The following is a 19,295-nucleotide window of genomic DNA, read 5'->3' on the forward strand; positions in this document are numbered from 1 at the left end:
TCCAAAAACATACTCTTTTTTATTGCCCTTACAACACTCAAACAGGATTTACTGTATTTTATTTATAATCCACACACACTCCAGACATTTCCCAACACAAATCCTAAACCCGCGCAGCCGCACAGCCATAAAGCTTTGGTATCATTAGTGAGTTATGAGCATTAAAAGGACTTCATGACATTAAAAAGATTTGGCTAGCACAGTAGAAAATCTGCCAATCTGTCACCAGTGACACTGATTTGTCCTCGTGTAGGAAACGTAAAGGTGTAATATGCGACTTTGGATCTGTTGATGATGTACTTAAGCAACAGTCTCTCGGACCAAAGGGCACCACCTCCACTTGGTGGTGAGATGTTCAACATCTAATCACCAGAGCAGCACTGAGGACAAAAAAAACAAGCCAAACTTGAAAACGTCATGAGAGTCTGTTGGTATTAGCTGTGTGCTGCAACCTCCCAAAGCAAAGAACATAAAAAAAAATAAAATAAAATGAGATGACACGCAACAACAGCATTGATAAAACGGTTTGGGAGGAGGAATATGTGCAAAAACAGGTGGTTACAATATAAAAGACTCCTTTTGATCTAAAGGTAATACACACAAACACCAAAAAGCAAAATAGTGTAAATTCTAATTTTCATTAGTGAAATTTACAACCAGGCATATAACCTTATAAAATTACACAAGTATAAAGCAGGAAAATAAGAAATCCTCATTAATGAACGGGAGCTCTGGGTCTCTGTAAAGGCTGAAGGTCTCAAAACTAAAAGTTGAATCATTTTTTGCTTCCCTTTGAGTCTAGTCAGTCTCCCTCCTCCTTTATCTGCTGACTGGCTCACCTCCACGTCTGTGACATTAAAACTTCACTGTCTCATAAGGTTAACGGAGGATGTTGGCTTCCTGCTCTCCTTTCATGCTGTCACTTCTGTAACAGGGAATGTTGCATAGTGTCTTAACCTATATGTGCCGCTCAGCGTTAGAATCACCTCTATTAGTAGAGTGAAGAGGATCATTTTTTAAAAATACCTGAAAGGCAACAGACACAAAACTGGTTCCACGAGTTAATAAGGTGTTCTTCATAGAGTATAATCTTAAAAGGATTTTGATGTTATTTGAAGATTTACATGTAAAATTATGTAATATACATGCTGAAACTTACATTCTATCAGATACATTTAGAAAAGATTTTGCAATTCAATATCTAATATTACACTCGCAGCCAGTCGCCAACTTCATGCTGTTTGTTTCTGAGCAGGTGGTGTGCAGTGGAGTTTAAAGACACATCAAGAGGGAGGTGAAACATTAAAACAACAATGAGCTGAAAGATAGAAGACAAGTCTGGAACATTAGCTCGGTTCAGTTTCAGGGGCTGCATCCTTCGTAGTGTGCTTTAGAAGATTGATTTCTCATAGAGGGGCATTGAAGACTGTGTTTCTTCCCAGCCGACGACGGATCCCTATCCAGAGCAACCTTTGGGACCCAACGTATCCTGACTCACTGCGTGCCAATCTAAAGGAGCTGGAAGCAGCAGACGATTACACTCAAAAGTGAGTAATCTGATATTACTCAATTGAATATCATCAAACTCTAATATCAAAAAACACAGGGGGACTTCTAATTATCTTAAAAATAATAAGTTTGTTGTTCACCAGTTCTGGAGCAGCTTTTTAAGATTGTTAAGCGACAGAGGCGCTTTGAAACCAAAATGGTGGTTGGTGGGGGGGGGCAGCTGGTTTCCCCTGTAGATCAGACTGTCTAATTACAGACTGGCTTGAGCGGTCTAAGAAGGCCACGAAGGCTGGATTCTTTGAAGGATGCTACTCCCCAAAATGAGACCCAGCCATAAGACTGGATAAAACATGGACGTTGTTTGTCATTCATTGGCTTCCCAGGGGCTTTTTTGGCCGACTGATCAGCCTAAAACTGTTTTTGTACCAGGCTGTGAACGTGTTTATTTCTGCTGTAAAAAAAAAAAAAAAGGGCATTTTAATATTATTGCTAAGGGGACTTCCTTCCTTATTGGAGCCAGCCTCAAGTGGAAACTTGAGGAACTGCATTTTCCCATTGGCTTCCTTTTGTGGATAAGCCTTGTTTTGTTTTGTTTTGTTTTGTTTTTTCAAAAACTTTTTAATTACATTTAAAAATTCATTACGGCTACTAGCAGTCCTCCAAAGGATTTGTAAATGATTCAACTATTTTTTATGTATTGAATGTATGAAGAGAATTCCAAGAATACCTTATTAGAAAGTGGTTCCCACACCTTGTAAGAAATAAAGCAAAATAACCTTAGTAGACAGATGGATCTAAAAACTCAAAAGACTACACATGTATAACTTCAAAAACTACAAATAATCTACAATGAAATACAGATTAAACAGGGTCCATCCAGAAGGTATTCTGTAAAACTAAAAGAAAAACATCTCCGTGTCAAATGTTCTCTTAGAGCCGATGGGTCCCTCGAGAGTTATTAGGTGTTTTCACACATGCACAAAACTCATAAAAATTTCCCAAAATTTCAAGGGCGAGCCGATGTGTCAATGCAGCAGGTTAATATTCTGTGAAATTGAAGTCGATTCAGCGGGTTTTGATGACGGCATTTATACGGCATGTGACTGCTGGGCAACCGGCATGATCTGTGGCCCATAATGAAGCTGCTTCTCATAATAATGTGATTCGCTAATTACACGTTGCATTGACATATAGGGCCAAAACTGTCGTCATACGATGGACTCTTTGGCTCTTTGGCTTTTAACAACCCCCACCTCCTGTCCAACAGTGAAGGTCTCCAGCTGTGAGATGCAAAGGCTGGAACATTTTAAAGGCAGCCTGTCCTGAAATCTTCTAGAAACATTTAGGGGGAACATGTGTGAAAACAGCTGTGAAGAGTCTCTGGTTTTGGAGAGAGAGCAGTTCCAACAGAGTCGCTGGTTTCTGAGAGAGAACAGTTCCTACAGAGTCGCTGGTTTCTCTGATGGTCATCGTTTCTGAATGACGTCGGTAATAAATATGTAACAAGAAGAAAACTTGTCACCAAAGGGATAAGAGTTCAGCAGAAATTAAAAGACAAGAGTATGGTTTGAACATAAGATGACAATACCATCTACCAATCAGCAGACAGCTCTGCTGTGTGTCTGTTATGTGTAATTATGTGTCAGCAGAAGTCTCTTCACAGTCCGTAGTTCACGGAGCTCAAGGCTGGTCTCTTCTTGCCTTTAATCTTCAGGGATCCATAACGAGCCTGAGGAACATAAAACAGTTAATACTGTGTTCATAAATCGTCCCTAAATTCCTTTTTCTCAATCTTTCCTTTTGTTTTTAGACATCACTTTTTATAACAGATCACTAAAACACAACAGCTTCCTTTCTTAAGGAGTCCTCAGTTTATTTGTTTTTTTAAGGATAATTAGAACAAAGTACAATCTGGGGGGAGATAAAGAGACTGCTTGTATTTTGACAGACAGATTAGATGCACGCCTTAAAGGCACATCCTCCAAAAGAACACTTACATCTTTGCGGACTCTGGACCGTGTGATCTTTACACTCTGTGATCGTCTCAGTCCTTTCTGAGTGACAGCCTCGTCTTCAGAGAAGATTGCCTCAGCGTCTTCATCCGTCCTCTCCTCTTGGTCGTAAAAGTACTCTGAAACAGAAAAACATGAATCATGAAACACTGGTGAGTCACACAGGCACATGTGTTTGTTCTGTAAGCTCGCCTGTATTTTCACAACCTACTGTGAAATGAGGGATGTGTGAGATCACCCACCTAAAGGATTAAATATCATCATCCACACTCGTCAGCACCAGAATTACTGAGTGGTTCAAATATTTATGGATGTTTGTATTAATTCAGGCCCACAATGCGGGTCAAATGTAATACAGCCACTCAGCACTATCTGGGGCTCTAGCTCAGGTTAATGAGCCCTCTCTCCCTCCTCTAAATCCCGGATATAAAAAACAGCACAGTGGACGGATGACACCTTTTAGTTAGGAGTAGTTTGGACATATTTTATTGAGCAAATGGAGATAAAGTAAGGAGAACCGAAGGCTGGCAGTGGTAATGTAATTGTTGTTTAGATGCTGTAATCCAGTGTTTAGTTTAGTTAAATCAATTGTAAATGGTAAATGGACTTGAGCTTGTATTTTTCTTTCCTTGTCTCCTGACTACTCAAAGTGCTTTTACACCTGAGGTCACACCTACACGTTCACACACTGGTGGTAGAGGCTGCTGAGTAAAGAGACTAATCTAAGAAGAAACTAATCCCATTCATACACATTCCTACGCCTCCGTACATGCAGGAGCTGGGCATCTCTCAACCCTGACCTTCCGGTTGAGAGATGACTGACTCTACCAACTGAGCCACAGCTGCTCAGTTTTGGGGCACAGGTTTAGCTCAGTGGGTAGACCAGGTACACCACATACAGAGGCGACAGTCGTACTGGTTGCAGTTTTGACTCCCGAGCCTGACACGGTTTTGTGCAGGTCATTCCCTTTCTTCCTCTCTCTACAGCCGTCCTAACAAAGAAAATAATCATTAAGAAAAATAAACTACTTGTTTTTTTACTATTAACTGAGTGTTTTCTTGAGAGCTGTTGACAAGATGTGTTCTTTAGATGAATAAAAAAATCCAGTGATCCCAGTAAAGCACATACCTAAACCGAGTCTGTCTTATATATTTTTGTTACTATATCACAGGCAGACCCCTGATAAATATTAACACACAAAAGTCTAGTTACCATTTAAATTACAGCCCAAGCCCATGCTCACCAGTGATATGTAAAGTTCTTATTTGTATTGAGTCAAATTTAAACCAAAAAGCTGCACTGAGTACTCAAATGTTTTTATATTAAATTGAATTTTTTGGGAATTAAAAACAAAAAATCCTCGATATTGGGGGCCTAGGACTTATATTTTTGTTGCCGTGGAAACTGCAACAACTGTGGATATAGTTTGATTTAAACCAACATGTACGGAAGTCTGTTGTGTTAACAGTGCAGTCCAGGACTTGTCCAGCAGAGGTCAGCAGATACTCAGCAACCAGCTACCTCCCAGTTTGTCTCTCCACATAGAAACACACCAGGTAGACACACTAGCTATCTACCTCAGGACACCCACTGCGTCAGAACAAGACGTCTCCCACTGCAGCCAAAGGACTCCATCCAAATGTACAGTACATTTGTTCCTGCAGGGCCAAGCTTAAACCATGTAGAGGACCTTCATCAGTGTCATTAAAAAGACAATAGCAATATGTTTTCTATTTGTTCTGATTCTAGCTCCTTCTCCTGCTGCTGCTATTGTTGTCACATCTGGAGTCTATAAGAGAAAACCTCCCACTCTCCAGAGTTGGACTCAACCTTTCTCCTCCCAGAGGAAACAGGGTGGGATGAGACAGAGGCCAGCTTCACATCAGTTTTCACATTCCACCACGGGATCAGAAATACCATTTGAATTCTGTATGCATTTTAAAAAGAGACAAGAACACTCAGAAGAGCTATAGTTTTGATGTCAAAAGTGATAAGAAAATTCAGCTCTGCTACTGAAACGGTCTAATTATCTGTGTCTGGAAACCAGGCGGTTTCAATGTCCCAGCCTGCTGGCTCACAGTCAATGCTGGTCAAAAAGGAAAGGAAAGAACATGCTCCCGAAATGAGCCAGAGAGGAATTTCATTCTTTTACCGAGCCAAGTTCTCTGTCTGGACTGTGGAGATCTCATTCAAGTCATTCCAGTCATTCCAGCTCTCACCGGTCTATGCTGCGGTATCACTCTCCAATTTCCTGTCATGTAGGGAGCAGAGGGCCAAAAGCAGAGACCTGGGGCGGCTTGTCCGACCAGGAGTTTTACAATCCTGGAATGTTTCTCCAAAGCTCAGTTTAGTACCTTCATGTCCTGGTTTGTCTGAACCTACTGGTAAGCTTCACTTTCACTCTCAGTGTCTGTGTGCCTGCTTGAAGCTCTGAAAAACTGCCACATTCATCCAGTTTTTACAACCTGAGTTTATGCAGCCCTGCCAGTTTTTGTTCCCCTAAACAAAGATGGACTAAAAGGATTTTAGTTGTCGGATGGTTGGATCGTAACTTTTAAATTTGCTGTAAACTTGATGTTATAATGGACCATACGTCTAGTACTGCTTGCTAGGTTTGTTGCAAACGGCAACCTCTGTTATTGGAAAAATGCATCCAATGTAGAAATGCAAAAACTGCAGTTCCTCAAGTGTCCACTTGAGGCTGGATGAAAAATCAGTTGAATCCCCATAGGGTGCCATATTAAGATGCCAACCTTGACTGCAGAAATAAATATGTTTATAGCCTGGTACAAAAATACATTTCTTTACTAGTAAACACTGAACGGGGGCTGAATTAATTATTCATGTTTTGGTTTTATTTACCCTAATCATTATGTAGAAACTTGCTTAATGAGGGTTATAGTAGCTAAACTTAAAGCCACTGAGGGGCTCGTACAAAATGCCATCCGTCCACTGTGCTGGGTTAAAACTTGGCAGTAGAGAGAGGGAGCAGGCCCATTAAAGGAAGCTACAGCACCACCTAGGGGCGGATGGTTGTGTTACAGCTTACACACAACATTTATGTGTTGATGGATATATTCACTGATGGTTTGAGTCTGAACATGATATTCATTTTCATGTTTAAAAACCTTTGTTGCCTCAGCGTTGAGGACCTCCAGTAAAGCCACATGATGTCACGTGAGCATCACATGAAAGAGAGCTGTTGGAGGGTGAACACATCTCTCTTCTTCCCCCTCACCTGTCTGCCTCTCTGCTGGCTAACTGAGCTGAATACAGAATAACGTCTCTCCTCTCTCAGCATGCTAATGTTGTCTCCCAGCCCTCTCTCTCTCTCTCTCCATCCATCTCCTCATCCATCCCTTATATCTCCACTCTGCTCCCATGAATTCATCAGTCCTTTTCTCCACTCCACCCCCTACTATCTCACTCTCCACGCTTCAATGACTGTGTGTGTATGTGTGGGTGTGTGTGTGTGTGTGTGTGCACATGTGGGTGGGTGAAAGAAGGACAGTGTGTGTTTGACATTCCACCAGCATCCCACCCAATCTCATCTCATCCTCTTTGTCTGCCAGAAAGTCATGTTGTTCTCACGCACACACGCACGCACGCACACAAATAGTTAATTGTGTGTGAGTGTGACATGTCGCTGGTGTTGCAGTGAAACTAACATCTTGACTGACAATGTGCAAAAAAACATAATTGGAGGGGCGCGCTGGTGGCGCAGTGGTTAGGGCGTGCGCCCCATGCATTGAGGCCGTCGTCTCGAGCGGCAGGCCCGGGTTCGCCTCCACCCGTGGCCTCCTTCCGCATGTCGTTCCCCACTCTCTCTCTCTCCCTGATTTCTGACTCTATCCACTGTCCTATCTCTGCATTAAAGGCACAAAAAGCCCAAAAATAAATCTTAACCTTAAGTTTAGATGAAGGCTCTGGATTTCCAGTCCTTTGCCACTGGCTGTCTAGCTGCCTCATCAGATTCTCTAATGTGAGTAACACACACATGTTGTATTCCCTTTTAAGTGTAGCACACAATCATGCATAGGAAATGTTTGACTAAAAGAAATCTTATCAGCGTCTTTCAGGAAAGTTTCAATATGAATATCACAGGTAGTGTTCTCTCACCTGTCTTTAAACAAATGTGACAACTTATCAAACACCATCTACTGAGGAAGCTCATGAGATCTGACTGAAAGTTCAAAAACTGTCCAATATATTTTATACATCTTGTTTCATCTTGTGCATTATGTGTTCTGTATATGGTAAATGGACTTGAGCCTGTAAAGCGCTTTTCTAGTCTTGTGACTACTCAAAGTGCTTTTACACCGCAGGTCACACCTCCATTAGTATTACCTAATCCCATTCACACACATTTAAACGCCGCCGATGAAGCAGTGGGAGCTGGGGCTGGGGATCGAACACCCAAACTTCTGGTTGAGAGACGACCCACTCTACCACTGAGCCACACTCTTGTGTTTGTTCCTAATGACACATTTCAGAGTTGTTAAAACAGATCTTTAAATTCAGACTAGTAGAGGAGTCTAAAGGTGAGAAAACAGGGGAGGCGTTTCTTTGTCGTGATGCCTCTGCAGGTAAACCACGTCATATAAGTTTAATGTGAACGTTAGCAGTTTATGTTTTATACCAGTTTAACCTGACACCGCCTACATACAAATATTTCTCCATTCAAATTCTGTCAAACCGATCAGAACAATAAGATGCCTTCCATCTTTTTTGCTTGTTCACGTCAAAGCAAAGAGAGAAGGCCCATTATAAGACTACAGAACCTCCTAGTGGTGGGGGGCTGAATTACAGCTTGGACACAGCATTTAACTGTATTGTGGATCTATATTAATACAGATATGAATAATTAATTTAACCGACCAGTCATTTCTGGTGCTGACTAATGAAGGTGTCAACATTAAAAGATCATTCTTCTACTTATCAGACAGTGTCAAGTGTTTGTGCGTGCTCATGCGTGTGTGTACCAGCTTCGTCTGCGGCGTCACTGCTCTGAGCTCTCCTCATGGCGGGGTTGGCAGAGTGCGAGCTGTACTCGTAGAGCTGGTTTCCTCCTCTGAGGTCCTGCTGGCCTATCTGGGTGAGGTCGTGCATACTCAAGCTGCGCAGCTTCTCCGTGATGGCGCCCTGACCCTGTGACACACACAAAAACATCAGTTAATATTACATCACCAGAAAGAAAAAAGAAAAAAGAAAAAAAACAGGCAAAACCATTCACGCCGATAAAGTAGGTGAGTGTCTGTTCAAAAACAACTATAAACAACTCCCCCCCAGCATGTACAGATCAGGAAACAGCTGGTGTTTCCAGCTGAGTATCTGAGGGATGTGGACATGTGTTTTGGGGTGCCAGTTTATCTCAGTTGGTTGAGAGACCAATGCTATAATGACAAATGATGATATACGTTTAACTGGACGCATTCAAAGTACAAACCAAAGAGTGGAAAAGAACACAGGTGAGCAGAAAAAGTATGACGCTACTTTATAAACATCATCATCCCCTCCCACCCATAGCACATTTTCCTGAATATGTCCTGCTGCACTCACATTGGTTCATCACAACTTCTTGGGGGAATTCTTATTATTTATTTTATATTATTTGTATATTTGGCTGCTTGTGTTTACACGTGCAGCTAACTTGAAAAAAAAATTGGGGGGAACTTTCAGGAGTTATGTGTACGTTTGAAAAAGTTTGATGGCTTCTCCGCTCTTTTGTCCATATTGTGATTCTGTCAAATTAAATATAGAATTGATATAAAGGTAAATATTGTCTCAGGGGAACCCCAGCTCTCCCTCCTGTCTGATGGGGATATTCTCCCGCTGTGAGGTGCATGTGTGAACAACCAGGATTAGAGGATTTTGCGGTCAGTCTTCCTGCAATTCTTTAGAGTGCAAATGTGAAAACGGCTTAAATGCTGAATTTACACTCATAGTGACCATGTTGTTATATCAGCCTATGTTGTCCTGCCAATGTTATGATATTAAAGGCAAGGCAGGGTTAGTAATTTTAGAAAAATAGCATGATTTTGAAAGTAGCATTCCCTCAGTGCTCCGTCTACACCCTCCCCTCCGTGCTCCCTCTAAAGCCACACCCCTCAATTACATGAACGAGCACCATTGGTTCAGAAGAGGACCTCAGCTCACGCTTTGAGTGTGGGCTAGTGCACGCATGTGGTAGAGAGCGAGCAGGGAGACAGGGAGGCGCCTGATTGGTTCATCAGATTGGTACCTCGTGGCAGACATTGGTTGAAGTTTTTACAGACTTACAACTGATACAGATGACAGATTTTCTTTGTTTTCTTTTTCAGAGAACATGAGTTATTAATTTCAACCAAAATCTGAAAAAGTGGATCTGGAGAAAATGACCAACCCTGCCTTTAAATAGGCAATGCTGTGGTAATTACATAACTTTTTAGTCATTATTATGTAACCACTTTATCTACTTATATTAGTTTAATAAAGCTCCAACATTTAAAAAATGACTCGTCCAGCTGTCTCAAAACACTCAAGTAGCTTGTACAGCTTCCTGCCACACAGATTTTTAACCAGATGAAAAGAGTCTATAGCATGAAACAAAGTGTAAGTGCTGTCTAACCACAGATTGACGGTGGTTTCACAGATGGAGTCGTAGTGACAGGGGTAACTGTTTGTCTCCGAGCTGGCGGTTTATCAGATGTGTCAGAGTTTTCTTACACTGTCGAGCTGCTCTGTCATTACTCAGGCACATGTAGAGGAGACAGATGGCTGTCCCATGCTAAACAACTTAATCAACGTGTAGAGAAATATATTTTGTTAAATTAATCAGACCTAGAAAATAATCAATGATGACAAGACACAAAAAACTCTACTATGATGAAGACAGCGTCATGGAAAGCATTCACAATGAACAAAAGGATAAAGGGAGAAGAGAAAGAAGAAAGAAAGAAAGAAAGAAAGGGAATAAAAACAGGAAAACTTGTTACAGTGAAAGGAATTATTGAAACACTCGGGAGTATACTCACTGATAAAAAGAGGGACAGGCTGTAAATGTTGAGTTAAAAATCTTTGTACATACTGTTGATTCTTTATACACTAAGAACATGACAGTAAAAAAAAAAAAGGAGGATTAAAAGATGGAAATAACCAGATGTTGTTTTCAGCCACCAAATTCTGGTAAAAAGAACATCCACACTTGAAAATGAAAAGGGTGTGAACATGGTGTGAACGGAGAATAAACCATGTATGAAATGGAAACGATTTGTCCATGCAGCGTTCACTGACTGTTTTTTTTTTTTTACCTCCCAGAGCAGCCCGCTGAAGCACAGAAACCCTGAAGGAAGAAGGATGTGAGTACAGAGAGGGAGAGAGAAAGAGAAACAAAGTCACAAGAGAGTTAGCAAGCGAGCTAGAAAGGCAGATCCTCATATCATCATCTGGACATAATTAATACATCCATCATAGGAAGAGATTGTCACCTCTGGTTTACAGTTTATCAACTTAGCAAAAACTTGTACAGGACAACTTGATAATGGGTAAATTATTTAATTATGGTGGTAAGAGAGTCAACCATAGCTCACTCTCCTGTCAAGAGCTAAGCATGCTAATGATTTTGTTAACGATCAGAAGTATTGAAAAGTACTGAAGCTTTATAAAAACTTCAGATATTCAGTCATATTTAAAAGCTGCCATTAGAGAGGTAGAGAGAGAGAGTGCTGTTGTAATTGCACAAATACTGTGTGACATAGCGTTGGATTAACAACGTCTTCATTACAAATAACGACCCAAATTTTCGATACCAATAATATTTGTTTAATGAAAAAATTGTGCACTTTGGACCACGGATGATAGACATCATTTCAAATACTGCTTCATAGTTTTCTTCTATAAATGTGCCTGTCACCTGGTGAAGGTGTTGAACAGAGAGGATGTAGCTCTAGTACAGTGGTCTCTAACCATACTTCTTTGGAGCTTGTATCTAACAAGCTGTAAATACGTACATGTTGAAATCAGTAATTTGGAGACCGAGGGCTGCTTGGATGTTTAGATTGATGTCCAAACTCTGCATATAGACTGGTCATGTAATTGAAGAAAGCAGTAAGAACAGAAATGCTTCTTCATACCTGTGGAGGCTTTACAGATGCAATTTAAATCAGCCTCGGGCTACATGCACATCAATATGCATGTATGCTGCATGCATAATATAAGAAGGTGCATATAGTAGCTTGAAATGAGTGGCTCTCAGGAGTTTGCAACTCGATAAAAAAAAGAAATCACATAAAATCACTAGGAACCCCTCATTCAAATTCTAATACACATTTATAAACCAACCCAGTGTGTCTTCTGTGAGCCGTGTATTTCCATCTTTCAGAAAGGTTCAGAAAGATGGATTTCATGTATGATAAAGCTGCTTTTATATTGTACAATCTGAGGTCCGTCAAATTCCAATTAAGAACACATGAAGCTTTAACAGGATTTGAGATAGCACAGTGAACAGTGACCTGAAACAGAGACGGGAAAATGCAAAGGGGGGAGAAGAGAAAAACTGTGGAGATGTGGAGAGGACAAGTATATAAAGGGAATAGAGGACACAAGGAGGTGGAGAACAGATCAATTAAAAGAGAAACAGTTTGGTGGAGAGAGAGGCTCTGAAGCTGTTAGCCAAACATTCTCTAGTTCACCATTCACCCTTGGCATTGATCCTTGGATCCACAGAAACCTTTTAGAAAATATTTAGAGCTGTAGTCATACATTTTTTCTGTTTCTTTAAGAAGGTACTAAATGTACTTTTTTTTTTTTTTAAGAGCACAGAACTGTGGCTGTATTTGAGGTCCAACACAAACTAATTGAATTGAAGAGTAGGAGTTCATTTGAAAGTGTAATTGAGGACGCTAGTAATGAGAGCAAATAGAATTTCCTGTCCTGTGGCATTTCACCAACTCCTGCTCTTTCCCAATACGTCCAGTTGGCTCCAGACTGACTGAGTTTTCATTCACACTCGTTCCTCTGCTGTGCTTTGGTTTTGAAGTATCTCATTCATGGCAATAACAAAACTAATGTACATTTATTTATTTATAATGACTATTTAGACAAAAGACCCTGGTTGTGGAGACCTGGATTTAAGGTCCAGGTCATAAAGGAAGACATGGATGTAGCCTCTGTTTTCAAAAGTTAAGCCAATCAGAAGCATCTTGAAGCTGTATCATTACTAAAGTTCTCCACAGTATATAAGTGTAGAAACTGATAAAAAAAACATTTATATGTATGAATGATTAGTCATTTGTTCATTGATAAACTGCCAATCTAGGAACCCGTCTGTATTGGCTGACGATAACTTAAGCCTCTGGGCGTACCAACTACTCGTTTATTACCATGTAGCCAGCAGTTAGCTCTAACAGACTTCCAGCCAAGACTTTGGTACCAATGGATTTAAAAAAAACACTGTTTTAATACTAAAAGCTTGAGCTGCAATGATGGACACAATAAAATATATCCATGCTGCTGGGTATTTGTCTGATTACAGTACCTATGTTATTGTAGCAGTCTTCAAATTGACATAGGAACTGAGACATCAAGTACGGCTGGATAAAGAAGCTGTGAACGCCTGCAGCTGATTCAGACGGCTTTTCTTTTATTTAAGCTTTATTTTTGGGATTTTGCCTTTGTTTAGATAGGACAGTGTATAGAGAAGGACACAGAGAGAGAGACAGAGTGGGGAATGACATGTGGGCAAGGAGCCACAGGTTAAGATTTGAACCCAGGTGGCCAGTTTGGAGGAATACAGCCTCCACATATGGGGCGGTACTTAATCAATGGGCCATCAGCGCACCTGATCGAGACGTCTAATAAGTCAAGGTATTAGAATTTGATTAAACTCCAAGAGAAAAACGTCATTATGGATCTTCATTCTCCTTTTAAAAAATAGTTTAAAATATTAAAACAATGACTCAAGAATCCAAAGTCAGGATCAAACACATGCTAGACTGCTTCTGCTGTGAATGTGGGTCTAGTAACTTGACTTTCTGTCAAGTGGTAGACTCCCACTGCTTGGGATTACCTCAGTGCGGTGAAGCCTTCGGCAGGAGGTCAGCGGGGATTAACTGATACTCTCAGGTATTCACGCAATGCTGATGAAACCAGTTCACACACACTTCATTTATCAGACTCTGCAGTGAGTTAGAGCTCGGAGGCACACTCTCTGTGGATGTGTTTGCATGAGCACAATCTTTTTAAATATTCACTCTCCTCCTTTAGTTTGAGTTTACAGGTTTTTCTGGACTAGCTATAGCATATTGTACATTCTCCTGCATACCACTATTCTGTCTCTGATGTCTGACTGAGCAGGAGAAAAGCCTGAGCCAACACGGGGAGTTAGAACAAAACTATCTGCTGGATTGCTTTGCTGTGTACAACAGGTAGAGGGCACTGTTGTATTTAAGGGCGCTCAAGCTTTCAGTGTCTTACAAGCTCTGCAAGAAAACAAAACAAATGTCTGAAAATATTTATCCGCTTGAGAAAAGCAAACAAAGTTAAAAAAAAAACTAAAAAACCCCGAAACAATAGAGTTCATGGTAGAGAGGTTAGGTTTGGGGTGAAACTGCCTCAGTAATGTAGTTCTACTTAAGAGTTTCACAGTAAAATAACCAAAGATTGAAATAAATACATCAATAAGACTATATCATTCAGAATCTTTGTAATAAGACTCAGTGGCTTGCCTTGACAGCTGCAGTGACAGCAGCAGTGGCTGCGATGCTCAGACCCTGTTTTCCAAAGTTGACCATGGTCTCATAGCTTCTTTCTCTCGCCTGCACGATGTACTCGTCTATTTCCTGCAGAGAGACAATCACATGAGTATAATCAATTAGTGTAAATATATTTTCATCACACACTACAAAAAAAATGTATGGACGGGTGGATGATCTTACCCTCTCTCTGGACGAGAGCAGAGGGTGCAGACACTTTCTGTAAATGAGACTCGCTCCTCGTGTGTAGGGGGACAGCAGCCAGATCACCACGGCTATCTTTAGCTCATAGTACAGAGGAAACCTGGAAATGAAAACACACACACAAGCACACAGATTGTCACAGCACCCTTTGTGTGGTGTCATTTTGATTTGTGAGCTGTGTGTCATTTCAGGGGAGCATCCTTCGAAGGACCAAGTCTACGAAGGACCCAGCCTTTGTAGACAGGGATCTTGCAATAGACAGGGGGGGGGGGGGGGGGGGGGGGGGAGGACACATTTGTCAGCCACATTTGAAGGTTTCAAAATGAGACATCCTTCAATAGGCCAATGTGATCTGTCTTGAAATGTCCTCCAGAGCAATACCGCCCCCAAATTGGAATACAGCAAAGGCTGTATGAGAAAATGGACAACATAAAACTTCCCTCAAAGTGAAACCAAAGATATAGAGCGCCCCCTGCTGACTTTAAAGTTAGAATACACGTCATATTCTGTTGTGCTATGCTGATTTGTTTTCAACTCATCTTTTAATCTGAAAAGTTTCTTTTGAATTCGCTATTTGATGCTACTATGATTGGCAGCTCTGTTGACAAATGGGGCTCCTGCAGTGTGCACCAGGTTATCAGAGTAGAGGAGGAACAGTGAGAGGACTGAATGAACATTCACACAAGAGTCAGTGAACTTTCCATAACCACGAGTGTCTGCTTCAAACCGACACAAGAATCTGTTCTGCTGTTGACCGTATCTACTGAGGGATCTTTGATGTTTAATGAGTGCTTTGGTTAGTGAAATAGTGTGAGGTCAATACCTAGCTCTTCCAGCCATTCGGCTTCTTTGACTCTGACTCCAAATTAGCAGTATGTCAGCGCCCGTTGCAGAGGGGTATTTTAGCTTCATCTTTGTAAATGGACTTGAGCTTGTATAGCGCTTTCTAGTCTTCTGACTAATCAAACCGCTTTGATACCGCATGTCACACCTACACATTCACACGCTGATGGCAGTTGCTGTGTGTGTGTAAGAGTCCATCAGTAGTAACTAATCCAATTTATACACATGCATACGCCGCAGACGAAGCAGCGAGATCAATTCAGGGTTAAGTGTCTTGCCAAAGGACACATCGGACATTAGCTGCAGGTCAGGAGCTGGTAACCCTCCGATTGAGAGACGACCGACTCTACCAACTGAGCCACAGCCGCCCCGTTCGTAAAACAGAAGAAAGTGGAGACACAACATCAAACTTTCTATACAGTCAATGTTTGACAACTACTCAACGGCTACTTTGTCGTTAGCGATATCGTAGTTTCCACTCTAAAAATAGCCCCTTTGTCAAAGTTCCTTTTTCCCCATGCTCTGTTTCATATGACATGACAATTCAGGCAGTGAGTAAAAGACAATGATAAAGTGAGAGATTGGTGTGTGCATTTTGTTTGTCGAGGTGTTGACTGAGAACTGTAAGAGGATTGCGTATAACTCACCATGCCAGTGTTAGATCAGTGATGGTCTCCAGTACAGTGTAAAGTGCGAACACAATCCAGTACATCATCCATCGCACCTACACAGAACACACAAACAGAAAGACCGTTGAACGCCAGACAAATGTACAGGGAACTCATGTGTGCCGATATACCACCAAAAGATTTACATGAAGGTCTCACAGGTTTAAACTTCAGAAAAAAACAAAAATGTTAGTATTATAATAACATCAACAATGGAAACATGCTGCCAATGGAAAAAAACTAAAACTAAAACATTTGCAGCAAACAAGTCAGTAATATATGATGAAAAACAGACAACACAAAAGACAAATGCTGCATAACCTGTTATTACAACAAATGCTGTCAGACTATTAGGTACACCACAGGGACTGTGTGGGTATAAAGCTGTTTTAGTTGAGGACTAGAGAAAAGAATAACAAACTGCTTATTTGGATGTCACGTAAGTGTCTTTAGATCATGGTGTCAATTTATGTGCAATGTTAAGCTACGAGTTAACCAAAGCATGCTAACATTAGCATGCTAACACAACAATGCAGGACACAGGCAATTGGGGAGCCAAAGGACAATTTTGTCCACCGCTTGAGCTTAACAGTGCTGAATTATGGTGCGTTCTAATTCATAACTCCTTCGTGCGGACACGAGTGGAGGGAGGTTGGAGGTGTGCCGCTTGAGGAGGTCGCCAAACAGCAGTTTGTTTTAGTTTAATGCTGGTGCTCAAGGGCGACATCTACTGGATCAAATAGTTGCATATGCTTCCTTTAAAGGAAACAACAATGCAAAAATAAAGAGACTGAAACTGATATTTTGAAATCACTGGCTACACAGGACACCAAGCTTCTTATTTCGGTGGTCAAATTACATTTTTTCAGCTGAGCTATGCTCCGTTTTACACCAAAGAAGGGTTGTCACGTTTCCATTTCTTTTAAAACCTTGATGTATTTTAGTTCAAGTCATATTATACCTTGATACCCGTTCCAAAACAACAGAAACAATCATACAAGTCCTGGGCCCACAATAATGGGTAATGTCTTGATTTTAATTACCAAAAATGCAGACAAGCAAAAAATACATCAGCAATGTAGCCAAGATGTTTAAAATATGATTGAAGGGAGCGCTGAAAGCGTAGCAGTTGGGTCGCATCCATTGTACAGAGGCTATAGTCCTCTGTACCAGGGTCCGTTTTTTTTTTTTTTTTTCAAATTATTATTCCTTTAAATTACAGAGATTGTATGGTTTTAAAACATGAAATACAAAAACGTATGGGTGACATTTTTTACAACTATATTCCACAATCACATTAAGAAGAGAATCTGGATGTTTTTTTTTTTTTATAAGCCAGGCAGTATAGTTCCTCATCTACATATGAATGAGATGGGATGTAAACTTTGACCCAAAAATCCATGCATGGATTAAAACAATACAAATTTAAAATTTCTATGAGTGAGACATCTTGAGGTTTGTGTTCTTCTTCACTTTTCTTTTCACCGTTTTGGAGGTGAGAAGTATTGAAGGGCAAACAGAGGTGTTTCTCTCTGATTTTTCCTCTCTTTGCTTTTATGCTGTCTGCTGCCCTTCCTGCTCTCTTGCTCTCTCCGTCCCTTCTTAAGAGCTTTCCAGGCTCTTCTGGCTGGATTTCCATATCAAAGCCAGCGGTAGACAGTGGCAGGCGGGCAGACAGTCACATGGCAGGCTGAGGTATTAGTGAGACCCAGCCGCTGCCGCATGACTGAACACACACTGACACTAGCTAATGAAATGTCAGTGTGTATGTGTTTGGAGGGATGGATGGAGGAGAGAGGGAGAAGTCTGTGTATGAAAGATGGAGGACAAGAGAAAGGGACACAAACACACACCTGTCTCACAAGCATAAACTCTGAATAAAAAAAAAACCACACACACCAGCCGCAAGTACAGTGCTCAAGTAGATAGTCACTGAACACGCATACACACACACACACACACACACACACACAAAACCATCCACCATTGCTGCAGGGCTGGTTAATTGGTGACCTCATAGTGAACTCCATCCGCACTCTCACACACAGAGAGGCTCATGGGAATGATAAATGTGAGGGAGAGAGAGTGGAACACAAAGGCAGTGAGATGGAGAGACGTCTAGTCTCAGTCCACCTCTACCTCTCTGTACCGCTCCTTTCATCTCCCACTTCTTTCTCCCTCTAACAGCCTTTTGCCGCTCTTTGCCTGCCTCCATCTCATCAGCAGTGAGGACATTAAGATGTGACCTCAGTAAAATATACAGCAGCCATTTTGCCTTCCTGAGGCAATAGCAGACATTTACTGGACACGTCCGTGAGTAACGGCCTTCCATTAAAGAGAAGACAAAAACACCTGACATCAGCTCTTTACAGCCACTGGGCCCCAGTGGTTCTGCTAAACCTGGTAGACAAGAGCAGGAAGACAGAGCTGGGCAGCAGCAGTGGAGACATGAAACAATAGTTGTCCAAATTTACAATACTGAGATGCCTTTTGATTCACCTTGTTTAAAAAAGATACAGTCTTTGATATTTTAATTAACAATCGTATCGAAAACAGTAAAAGGAATACCCAAAACTGCTGCAAAAGAATGAACAGGAGAGCAGTGAGGGTCCGATCAATTTCAAAGGTTGGCAAAAACTGAGGTTTTTTGAAAGTACTTTTGAAGCCTCTTAAAGATGCAAAAGTTACATTTCTGTCTACACAGAGCAGAGAAGGTGACACTGTCTGAATTTAACAAATACATGGGAGAGATTTAGACAGTGTGCAGGAGTTTGCTCGCAATTTTTAGTAACCAAACACAACAAATCACCCAAAATTGGTTGTATTCTGTTTTTGTGTCATGTTATCGAACCAGGTATCAACATAATTGGATTTTTTTCTAGTAGCGAATCAAAATTGGTATTGTGACAATCCTCCAACGCTGAAAAAGAATCAGTTTAGGCTTTGTTCTGATAGTCTTTCAGAGTTTCTAATTTTCTCAATATCACTTTAAACGGGTTGATTTGGATGTTTTCTTTTTGGATAGCCTACTCACTCTGGGACATATGAAACTTTGCAGCCAATAAAAACATTTAAATATGAATGTCCCTTCTCTTTGAGTCAATATTCTCATGTTACAAACCTGAATCCAGTATGTAAGAGCTAGCTAGACAGTTTGCAACCCATGCTAGCAAACAAATATCCCTGGCCTTCTCATAACTTCATGACATACACCACTTCACAGACATACAGTATATTTAATCACATTTTTACTCTGGACAAAAAAAGGCTGGCAAGTCCTTAAGAAATAAAAAGAGACCTCTAAAGTCATTTTCAAACATGCACTCCT

At 41.0% G+C, this 19,295-nt stretch overlaps 1 protein-coding gene across 1 annotated transcript in view; it reads right to left on the reverse strand.

Moving 5' to 3' along the window:
* Window positions 1-19,295, reverse strand: part of reep3b (receptor accessory protein 3b) — a 35,883-nt gene continuing 16,588 nt past the window's right edge. The window contains exons 3-8 of the mRNA XM_020640032.3: window positions 15,947-16,023; window positions 14,436-14,556; window positions 14,226-14,339; window positions 8,505-8,670; window positions 3,507-3,640; window positions 1-3,238 (exon numbers count right to left, since the gene is read on the reverse strand). Of these exons, the coding sequence (XP_020495688.1) occupies window positions 3,167-3,238; window positions 3,507-3,640; window positions 8,505-8,670; window positions 14,226-14,339; window positions 14,436-14,556; window positions 15,947-16,023 (684 nt within the window). The 3' untranslated portion in view covers window positions 1-3,166. The remainder of the gene's footprint in view (window positions 3,239-3,506; window positions 3,641-8,504; window positions 8,671-14,225; window positions 14,340-14,435; window positions 14,557-15,946; window positions 16,024-19,295) is intronic.

The sequence above is a fragment of the Labrus bergylta genome, chromosome 21 (assembly GCF_963930695.1).
Source record: "Labrus bergylta chromosome 21, fLabBer1.1, whole genome shotgun sequence".
In the NCBI taxonomy this organism is placed as follows: Eukaryota; Metazoa; Chordata; class Actinopteri; order Labriformes; family Labridae; genus Labrus; species Labrus bergylta.